At 47.5% G+C, this 11,483-nt stretch overlaps 1 protein-coding gene across 2 annotated transcripts in view; it reads left to right on the top strand.

The window, feature by feature from the left end:
* The window catches only part of LOC112069339 (ATP-binding cassette sub-family C member 5), an 85,603-nt gene that overhangs the window by 52,878 nt on the left and 21,242 nt on the right, over window positions 1–11,483 (top strand). For both annotated transcript variants that reach the window (XM_024136651.1, XM_024136653.2), the window contains exons 9-11: window positions 8,678–8,826; window positions 9,294–9,401; window positions 10,051–10,377. In XM_024136651.1, the coding sequence (XP_023992419.1) occupies window positions 8,678–8,826; window positions 9,294–9,401; window positions 10,051–10,377 (584 nt within the window). The remainder of the gene's footprint in view (window positions 1–8,677; window positions 8,827–9,293; window positions 9,402–10,050; window positions 10,378–11,483) is intronic.

Genomic DNA, 11,483 nt, shown 5'->3' with positions numbered 1-11,483 from the left:
CAGTCTCCTCGTGGAGTGCAATGTAAGCGGCCATAATCGGTGTCCAAAAATGACGATTACCGATTGTTATGAAAACTGAAATCGGCCCTAATTAATCGGTCATTCCGATTAATCGGTCGACCTCTAGTTTGGACTGAGAAGATGCGGGAAAGACAAAAAGGAATCACTACACAGTTGATAATTTAATTTATTAATTGAAATGCTAATTCTTTGGACATGAACTCTCACTCATTCTGGAATAATTTCAATCAATATATACACTGCTCAAAAAAATAAAGGGAACACTTAAACAACACAATGTAACTCCAAGTCAATCACACTTCTGTGAAATCAAACTGTCCACTTAGGAAGCAACACTGATTGACAATAAATTTCACATGCTGTTGTGCAAATGGAATAGACAAMAGGTGGAAATTATAGGCAATTAGCAAGACACCCCCAATAAAGGAGTGGTTCTGCAGGTGGTGACCACAGACCACTTCTCAGTTCCTATGCTTCCTGGCTGATGTTTTGGTCACTTTTGAATGCTGGCGGTGCTTTCACTCTAGTGGTAGCATGAGACGGAGTCTACAACCCACACAAGTGGCTCAGGTAGTGCAGCTCATCCAGGATGGCACRTCAATGYGAGCTGTGGCAAGRAGGTTTGCTGTGTCTGTCAGCGTAGTGTCCAGAGCATGGAGGCGCTACCAGGAGACAGGCCAGTACATCAGGAGACGTGGAGGAGGCCGTAGGAGGGCAACAACCCAGCAGCAGGACCGCTACCTCCGCCTTTGAGCAGGAGGAGCACTGCCTGAGCCCTGCAAAATGACCTCCAGCAGACCTCCAGCAGGCATTGGCTACACGGATTTCCCACCGTGTAGCCAATGCTCCACGTGGTATGGTTAGGAATTCAACAACTATTGCAACCTCAGGGTCCACTGAGGTACGCATGGTCTGAAGAGGATTTCCTCAGGGGGGGGGAGTTTATTCGTAACAATAGAAGAGGCGGTTCTCTGACGCCAGATCATGCCTGTGCTCACGGGGGCGGGCCAATGACTTAGTTAAACTTTAAAGGGAATACAATTCTCTCACATTAAAGGTTTAACATCACATTACATAATTTCACAAATAGTTTMATCTTTACTCATTCATTTTATACGAGAATTGGATGCAAACCCCATAATTGAGAAATGTACACATTCAGAGATATAGTTATGTGTGTTTCCTGTCCTCTCTGAGGTCACCAAATGAAACACACTCGTCAGACCCATCCTTTAAGTGTCTACGGACCATTCCCACCTTCTCACAAGTGGACATTTTGTTTCAAATTCCCATTTTGGGGAGTTGCCCATGTGAAATCCTTTTTTCTCTCTGTGTCTCTCTTTCTGCATGGCCAGGGGGAGTGAGTCTCCGCCAGGAATTTACGACCTGAGATAACAGAACCTGGGTGTAGGAGAGAGAGAGGGGGAAGCCACTAGCTATACCCAAAAAGGGCCACGTCATGACAGAAGTCTGTGACCATCGTTGGTCACCGCCTTGCAAAGTTGTGTTTTCTTATGGGCAGGGTCCAAAATTAACAAGCGCCAAATGCGGGTAGATTTTCTGTTTGGCGAGTAAATCTCAGAAGGCTATCCCCAACACTGGCGGGTAAATGTTTGCACCAAAATAGTCATGTAATAAAATATCTAGCATAATGGCTCGGAGGAAATTACTCATGTTTGCCAGCCACAGACCGTCTGTAGTGCTCCTAGTTTCGTGGCACTGTTTACCGACGGGACATCAGCTACTCGACACCGCTCACTTGCCACGGGTCTGTTGGTAGCTAGCGTTCATTAAATAGCTGTTATGTGGCGACATTTACCTGGAGTAAGCCAACCTTTGAAACGAAAACCCATGAGGAAAGGAGGACGGATCACATCAAAAAATAATGTTAAAATAATGAGGTTTGGCGATAAAGGAGTTTCAAGAGGCTGGCTACAGTATGATGCGGAGGCTGTGGTGATGAGTTATGCTAAATGCTGCTAAAGGTAAAAGCAGAAACAACTCATTTGTCATCGGAAATAAAACGATGACGCTGGCGAACATTTGTGACCATGAACACAGCAAGTGTCACATTGCCTGCGTGTCTGTGTCCCGGGCTCCATCGGAGCCTCTCCTCTTGACACCCTCTGTGACGACGCTAATGGAAATGTCAGAGCAGACCAGCACAAAGATGAAGATACTGTTAGGACTGTACATGCCATTGGCAAGAAGGTGAGACCACTTTCTGACTTGGAGTGGATGTGTGAGTAAGTGAAAATGTTGTTGGTCTTGTAGCTAGACTAGTACTTCTGTAACAATTTTTTTCAAGTCTATTTATCAGACGCGGTCCAGTATTGTATGTTATTTCTCAGCTCTTGATAAGCTTTGGTTCACCTCAAAATAGTGTATAAATACCATAAAATGACAGGCATACTGATGCTGGCATGGATCTCCATGCTGTCCTATGGCTCTGTAACGTTCTATTTTAATGTTTGTCTCCAGATTCTGTTTACATTTTAAAGCATTGCGACACAATTGACTTTACCAGCCTTATAGTATTGATCCTTAAGTAAACAAAGGGTAGAAGGCTAATTTAGCACAATCAACTGCCAGCTATATTCGATAACATGATTTGTATATTTAATTATTATTGAATTAATTTGATGTTTGATTTTTGCAGTTTGGATGAAAAAAAAGGAATCGCTGTGGGCTCAATTTATAGAAATGAGAAGCAGGCCAAAGAATGTATGCACCATATTGCAGAGGTGGAGAGAACCAACATCAGAGAGAATCTGAAAAACATCAAATTTCTCTCCGTCATGTCAGATGGCTCCACAGACAGTTCTGTGAAAGAGGAGTTAGTTAGTGTATGTCAGATTATGTCACAAGGGCAAGATCGAATCGAAGTTTGTTGGCATCAAGTCAGTGGAGAAGTTGGACGCGGCACACACAAGCAACGCCATCCGAGCCATCATGGAGGGAGTGTGTGATGAGTGGGGGAGCAAGTTGGTCGCTCTGGGAACAGATGAAGCTGCTGTGATGACCGGAGCCAAGAATGGTGTGGTCAGCCGGCTGAAGGGGGATATGGCCTACATCATCGGCATCCACTGTATGGCACACTGCCATCCGGTCCAACGTGATGTTTCAGAATGTAGAACACCTCCTCAGTGGGCTCTACACCTTCTACCACACCAGCCCACTGAACAGGGCTAACCTGGTAAACAGCTTCCAGGCTCTTGGGCACACACCACTGGTGCACACCAGAATGGGTAGGACACCTATTGCTTGCACTAGACCACTTCCTGCGAGGTTACCAGGGGCGTGTCCAGCACCTGGAACAGGTAATGGCTCTAGATTGCCATGCTAAGTACTCCAAAAGTCATCATCAATATGCAATGTCCAGTAAATAACAACATAATGTTCAATGCTTTATGCACTGATAAAATGTGTCATATCTAATACTGTTTTTTTTTGGACAACAATTAATTGTCTATTTGTATTTATTTTTTCTTTATGTATTTCAGATTTAATCTGCTGATGCCCAAAATGTCTGAGGTGTCCAGCAGGCCAAGGCCCGGAAATACTACAGTACTGTGAGGGAGGCTGTTGTTATCCGCTTCTGTGGCTTCCTGCATGACACTAACACACCTGAGCACCCTGTCTGCCTGTCTGCAGAGGTCCACCATCACCATAGCAGAAGCCCTCAGCTCCTTGTGCTCAACACAGGCAGTACATTACATTTACATTTAAGTCATTTAGCAGACGCTCTTATCCAGAGCGACTTACAAATTGGTGCATTCACCTTATGATATCCAGTGGAACAACCACTTTACAATAGTGCATCTAAAGCTCTTTAAGGGGGGGGGGGTTAGAAGGATTACTTTATCCTATCCTAGGTATTCCTTAAAGAGGTGGGTTTCAGGTGTCTCCGGAAGGTGGTGATTGACTCCGCTGACCTGGCGTCGTGAGGGAGTTTGTCCACCATTGGGGTGCCAGAGCAGCGAACAGTTTTGACTGGGCTGAGCGGAACTGTACTTCCTCAGAGGTAGGGAGGCGAGCAGGCCAGAGGTGGATGAACGCAGTGCCCTTGTTTGGGTGTAGGCCTGATCAGAGCCTGAAGTACGGAGGGCCGTTCCCCTCACAGCTCCGTAGGCAAGCCACATGGTCTTGTAGCGGATGCGAGCTTCAACTGGAAGCCAGTGGAGAGAGCGGAGGAGCGGGGTGACGTGAGAGAACTTGGGAAGGTTGAACACCAGACGGGCTGCGGCGTTCTGGATGAGTTGTAGGGGTTTAATGGCACAGGCAGGGAGCCCAGCCAACAGCGAGTTGCAGTAATCCAGACGGGAGATGACAAGTGCCTGGATTAGGGCCTGCGCCGCTTCCTGTGTGAGGCAGGGTCGTACTCTGCGAATGTTGTAGAGCATGAACCTACAGGAACGGGTCACCGCCTTGATGTTAGTGAGAACGACAGGGTGTTGTCAGGATCACGCCAAGGTTCTTAGCACTCTGGGAGGAGGACACAATGGAGTTGTCAACCGTGATGGCGAGATCATGGAACGGGCAGTCCTTCCCCGGAGGAAGAGCAGCTCCGTCTTGCCGAGGTTCAGCTTGAGGTGGTGATCCGTCATCCACACTGATATGTCTGCCAGACATGCAGAGATGCGATTCGCCACCTGGTTATCAGAAGGGGGAAAGGAGAAGATTAATTGTGTGTCGTCTGCATAGCAATGATAGGAAGGACATGTGAGGATATGACAGAGCCAAGTGACTTGGTGTATAGCGAGAATAGAGAGAGCCAGAACAGAGCCCTGGGGACACCAGTGGTGAGAGCACGTGGTGCGGAGACAGATTTCCGCCACGCCACCGCACCTGGTAGGAGCGACCTGTCAGGTAGGACGCAATCCAAGCGTGGGCCGCCCCGGAGATGCCCAACTCGGAGAGGTGGAGAGGAGATCTGATGGTTCACAGTATCAAAGGCAGCCGATAGGTCTAGAAGGATGAGAGCAGAGGAGAGAGAGTTAGCTTTAGCAGTGCGGAGCGCCTCCGTGACACAGAGAAGAGCAGTCTCAGTTGAATGACTAGTCTTGAAACCTGACTGATTTGGATCAAGAAGGTCATTCTGAGAGAGATAGCAGGAGAGCTGGCCAAGGACGCACGTCCAGAGTTTTGGAGAGAAAAGAAAGAAGGGATACTGGTCTGTAGTTGTTGACATCGGAGGGATCGAGTGTAGGTTTTTTCAGAAGGGTGCAACTCTCGCTTCTTGAAGACGGAAGGACGTAGCCAGCGGTCAAGGATGAGTTGATGAGCGAGGTGAGGTAAGGGAGAAGGTCTCCGGAAATGGTCTGGAGAAGAGAGGAGGGGATAGGGTCAAGCGGGCAGGTTGTTGGCGGCCGGCCGTCACAAGACGCGAGATTCATCTGGAGAGAGAGGGAGAAAGAGGTCAAAGCACAGGGTAGGGCAGTGTGAGCAGAACCAGCCGTGTCGTTTGACTTAGCAAACGAGGATCGGATGTCGTGACCTTCTTTCAAAATGGTTGACGAAGTCATCCGCAGAGAGGGAGGGGGGGGGAGGGGAGGAGGATTCAGGAGGGAGGAGAAGGTGGCAAAGAGCTTCCTAGGGTTAGAGGCAGATGCTTGAATTTAGAGTGGTAGAAAGTGGCTTTAGCAGCAGAGACAGAAGAGGAGAATGTAGAGAGGAGGGAGTGAAAGGATGCCAGGTCCGCAGGGAGGCGAGTTTTCCTCCATTTCCGCTCGGCTGCCCGGAGCCCGTTCTGTAGCTCGCAATGAGTCGTCGAGCCACGGAGCAGGAGGGGAGGACGCAGCCGGCCTGGAGGATAGGGACATAGAGAGTCAAAGGATGCAGAAAGGAGGAGAGGAGGTGGAGGAGGCAGAATCAGGAGATAGGTTGGAGAAGGTTTGAGCAGAGGGAAGAGATGATAGGATGGAAGAGGAGAGAGTAGCGCGGGAGAGAGAGCGAAGGTTGGGACGGCGCGATACCATCCGAGTAGGGGCAGTGTGGGAAGTGTTGGATGAGAGCGAGAGGGAAAAGGATACAAGGTAGTGGTCGGAGACTTGGAGGGGAGTGAGATTAGCAATGAGATTAGTGGAAGAACAGCATCTAGTAAAGATGAGGTCAAGCGTATTGCCTGCCTTGTGAGTAGGGGGGGAAGGTGAGAGGGTGAGGTCAAAAGAGGAGTGGAAAGAAGGAGGCAGAGAGGAATGAGTCAAAGGTAGACGGGGGGAGGTTAAAGTCACCCAGAACTGTGAGAGGTGAGCCATCCTCAGGAAAGGAACTTATCAAGGCGTCAAGCTCATTGATGAACTCTCCAAGGGAACCTGGAGGGCGATAAATGATAAGGATGTTAAGCTTGAAAGGGCTGGTAACTGTGACAGCATGGAATTCAAAGGAGGCGATAGACAGATGGGTCAGGGGAGAAAGAGAGAATGTCCACTTGGGAGAGATGAGGATCCCAGTGCCACCACCCCGCTGACCAGAAGCTCTCGGGATGTGCGAGAACACGTGGGCAGACGAGGAGAGAGCAGTAGGAGTAGCAGTGTTATCTGTGGTAATCCATGTTTCCGTCAGTGCCAAGAAKTCGAGGGACTGGAGGGAAGCATAGGCTGAGATGAACTCTGCCTTGTTGGCCGCAGATCGGCAGTTCCAGAGGCTGCCGGAGACCTGGAACTCCACGTGGGTCGTGCGCGCTGGGACCACCAGGTTAGAGTGGCRGCAGCCACGCGGTGTGAAGYGTTTGTATGGTCTGTGCAGAGAGGAGAGAAGAGGGATAGACAGACACATAGTTGACAGGCTACAGAAGAGGCTACGCTAATGCAAAGGAGATTGGAATGACAAGTGGACTACACGTCTCGAATGTTCAGCAAGTACTTAAGAAGTACAACACCAGGTATGTTTATTTAAACTGCAATAAGAAATAATTACCTTAAGAGAATTAAGAGAAAGGATTACGTCAATAAGAGAGGGAGAGAGAGTGTGAGTGAGAGTCTGTTGTAAAGGAAAATTCTGAAAGCATGGTAAAATGAACCTGTTATCATCAGAGAGCCCCAGTCCCTGCAGAAGATGTCCTGGTTCCGTGTCAACAGAAGCCATCAGCGTTCCTGCCCTGATTTGCTGGCATTGGTTGACCTGCTCCTGTCCTTCCCTGCCTCCACAGCTGAATGTGAAAGAGGTTTTAACACCATGAAACAGGTGAAAACCGATTGGCGGTCCAACTTAAGTCTGATACACTGTCAGATCTCCTTATGGTCCAGCTGTCCTCTCCAGAGATCAGGGAGTATGATCCGATAAAAGCTGTGGCACCAGGACTCTGTCAGGAGCAGGAGGCCAGACTTCATGGACCATGCAAATAGGGTGATTGGGGTAGAGAGTGAGGAGTCTGATGAGGTTTAAGTTGATTAAAATTATTAAGCATCTGATAGGTTTACAAAACCTTCAAATTTTTCTTTTATGTTTGATCCTTAAGTACATTTAATAGAACATACTTCAGTAGAATGTTGAGTTCAAGACTACTTCAGTTGTATTCAGGCTGGGAAATTAAATCTAGCCACAGCCAAAATTAAGTCTCTATTTTACCTGTATTTTATCAGGGTATTTCTACTCAAAGTAAAGGATTTGTAGACCTGCTTCCCCTGTTTTCCCTTTGTATCAGGAGAGCACCAGTTCTATGTACACTGCACTTCTCATAACTGTATCTTACCATTGTTGTTGCCCTGTTTTGACTTCTATGTACTCTTATTCATTGTATCTGATATGTTTGGTTTATTTCATTGTGTGCCCACTGTNTGTATCTTACCATTGTTGTTGCCCTGTTTTGACTTCTATGTACTCTTATTCATTGTATCTGATATGTTTGGTTTATTTCATTGTGTGCCCACTGTTTGGCATTTTTGCACTCTGTACAGCACTTTTGGTCAACTAAAGTTGTTTCTAAATGTGTTCTACAAATACACTTGATTTGATCAATATATTAAAATTATTTTATTTATTTTATTATTTTATTATCTTTAAGTTTGTATTCAACATAATACCTTATCTCAATTAAATGTACTGAATGTATATGTGACACAAAAAGGCAATTTATTATTTTGGCTGGTAAAAAATATGCTTGGCTGGTGGATTTTTTTCATCTACCAGTACCCTTGGCAGGTGAGTCAAAGTTAATTCCGGACACTGCTTATGGGTATAAACAATTCCAACTTGTGCCTAGATGTCGACTGATGTTTTTTTTACAAAAACATGGTGATCGAAGGTCATGAAGTTTCAACTGCAAGTTTCTGCAGTTTTTCTTCACCGACTTCAGCCATCGCCTGCATTGTGGGAGGCTATTGTCAATCAATCCCTAGGGTGTTTTTGTTTCACACACGCGTACAGGGTTGTCGCGAAATGCACCTCTCCTGTCGACTTCCATCTGTAGTCGTCAGCATTAGCCTAAACTTGAATACGACCAGTGTTTTACTGACTGACAGACTGATTCATTGTTTGACTGGCTGGCAGCCTGACTGGCTAGTTGGATAACTGACTGACTGACTCATTGTTTGACTGACTGATTAATTAATTGTTTGACTGACTCCTTGTTTGACTGACTGACTGACTGACTGACTCATTGTTTGACTGACTGACTGATTCATTGTTTGACTGACTGATATATTTGCCCTTGCAGGGATTCGAGAGGAGGAGCGCATCATCCTAGAGAGGACAGGCTACTTCCAGAGCATCACAGTGGGCGTGGCTCCCATCGTTGTGGTGATCGCCAGCGTTGCCACCTTTTCCACTCACATGCTTCTGGGCTACGACCTCACAGCTGCTCAGGTATCTCAGCTATCTGCTCCAATCCCAGTCTGCTTCCCAAATGGTACCCCATTCCCTATTTAGTGCCCTACACTTGACCAGGGTCCTACTATGGTCCACTAAAATAAGGAATAAGGTGTTATTGGATCCACCCTAGCCCATAGACACTCCAGTAGATCAGAGAGGTTTGAATATGTGTAAGCAATATTTTCAACCCTGCCAATCAGAAGAAAGGCATGTTGAGGCAATGAGCATATTGCTTGATGCAGCGAGCGTTTTCAACAGAAGGGGGAAAATCCTGAGGTGGGCGGGGGCATGTTCCTTGCTAATTGGGTTGTTGAATCTGGTATGCCAGTGGGGGGGGGGGGGGGGGGGGGGGTTCTCCAGGACAGGATTTGATGGATGATTTGACTGACAGAAGCTGGTCACCCAGGTCTGTCCTTCTGAAACAAATCATGGACGGTGTTGGATCTTCCTTCCCCTCGCAGGCATTTACAGTGGTGACTGTTTTCAACGCCATGACCTTTGCCCTAAAGGTCACCCCTTTCTCTGTCAAGTCCCTGTCCGAAGCATCAGTAGCCATGGAGAGGTTCAAGGTAAGATCTCTCCCTTTTTCTTTCTTTCTGGCTGTCTTTTCGGCTGGCGCTGTCTGTTCGGCTGGCGTGGGAAGCTGCTGTGAGTGGGATGTGTTGGTTCTGCCTGTCCGTTGGTTTGGCTGGCTCTCTGTGGCATGTGAGTGGGATGTGCTGGGTCTGCCTGTCCGTTGGTCTTGCTGGCTCTCTGTGGGATATGTTTGAGTCTGGGTATGTTGGCAGGACATCAATGTTTGTCCTGGTTCTGTTTCTCCTAATCCCCCTCTCTGTTCTCTGAGAGACACTCACCCACGTTACTTCAGAACAGACATACACACCACTTCAGCACCTCCCGGAACAATGGGCAGGGGGCGATGCGGTGCCAAGCGGCTCTAGATGCAGTGGAAAGAAAGAGCTTTACATTAATGGGGTCTTTTGAAACCAAATAGAGAAGTTTGAACTGCTGAAACCTTGACATTGTCATCAAGACTCCTACATGCTCCGAGTTCACCTCTTGATGCCCTGTCCTCGCGTAGGCCGTATCAGAGCCTGATTTGTGTGTGCATTTGTGTTCTGATACGCCTCTCCTCTCTCCCAGACCATACCAGAGGGGGGCAGAATGTGTGTGTGTGTGTGTGTGTGATCTCTGACACCGCTCTCCCTGGCCTACTAGAGTCTGTTCCTGATGGCGGAGGTGGAGATGATCCGGGACAAGCCCCAGAACCCTCAGGTTGCTGTGGAAATGACGGGCGCCAGCCTAGCCTGGGAGACGGCGGGTCACAGTACCCAGCCCACGCCCCGTGGCACCCCCTTGGTTGGCGCCACGCTGAGGCACGGGCGGCGGAGGCCCGCCCAGATGGACAAGGCAGGGGAGCAGGCAGGGCGTCTGCTGAAAGAGGGGGAGATCCTGTCCAGCCCCGAGGGCAACTCCCCTCCCATCCCCTCCGTCAGCCAGCGGCTGCAGAGGACCCTGCACTGTGTGGACCTCACCGTTCAGCAGGTAGCTAACTAGGCACGGGATGGAAGTGTTTGGTTGTGAAAGGACAGAAAACATTTCACATACAGTAGTACACAGTGCACACATCCAGTGGTTTGAAGCAGGTAGTGGAGGTCAAAGAATATTGCTGCTTCCCAAATGGTACCGTATATAGTGCACTTCTTTTGACCACTAGATGGGGATAGTGTGCCATTTGGGACTCATGTTAAGCAAAAAGTCAAATAGACTGCGGTCTTCCTATCTACTGTACAGTTGAAGTCGGAAGTTTACATACACTTAGGTTGGAGTCATTAAAACTTGTTTTTCATCCACAAATTTCTTGTTAACAAACTATAGTTTTGGCAAGTCGGTTAGGACATCTACTTTGTGCAATGCACATGTAATTCTTTCAACAATTGTTTACAGACAGATTATTTCACTTATAATTCACTGGATCACAATTCCGGTGGGTCAGAAGTTTATATCCACTAAGTTGACTGTGCCTTTAAACAGCTTGGAAAATTCCAGAAAATTATTTCATAGCTTTAGAAGCTTCTGATAGAATAATTGACATAATTTGAGTCAATTGGAGGTGTACCTGTGGATGTATTTCAAGGCCTACCTTCAAACTCAGTGCCTCTTTGCTTGACATCATGGGTAAATCAAAAGAAATCAGCCAAAAATTGTAGACCTCCACAAGTCTGGTTCATCCTTGGGAGCAATTTCCAAACCCCTGAAGTTACCACGTTCATCTGTACAAACAATAGTACACAGGTATAAACACCGTGGGACCACGCAGCCGTCATACCGCTCAGGAAGGAGATGCGTTCTGTCTCCTAGAGATGGACGTACTTTGGTGCGGAAAGTGCAAATCAATCCCAGAACAACAGCAATGGACCTTATGAAGATGCTGGAGGAAACTGGTACAAAAGTATCTATATCCACAGTAAAATGAGTCCTATATTGACATAACCTGAAAGGCCACTCCGCAAGGAAGAAGCCACTGCTCCAAAACCGCCATTTAAAAGCCAGACTACAGTTTGCAACTGTACATGGGGACAAAGAAGGGGGAGGCTTGCAAGCCAAAGAACACCATCCCAACCGTGAAGCACGGGGGTGGCAGCATCATG

This window comes from Salvelinus sp. IW2-2015, unplaced genomic scaffold (genome assembly GCF_002910315.2).
Source record: "Salvelinus sp. IW2-2015 unplaced genomic scaffold, ASM291031v2 Un_scaffold990, whole genome shotgun sequence".
Taxonomy (NCBI): domain Eukaryota; kingdom Metazoa; phylum Chordata; class Actinopteri; order Salmoniformes; family Salmonidae; genus Salvelinus; species Salvelinus sp. IW2-2015.
The sequence above is the reverse complement of the archived record's forward strand: the minus strand, read 5'-3'. Positions and strand labels throughout refer to the sequence as shown.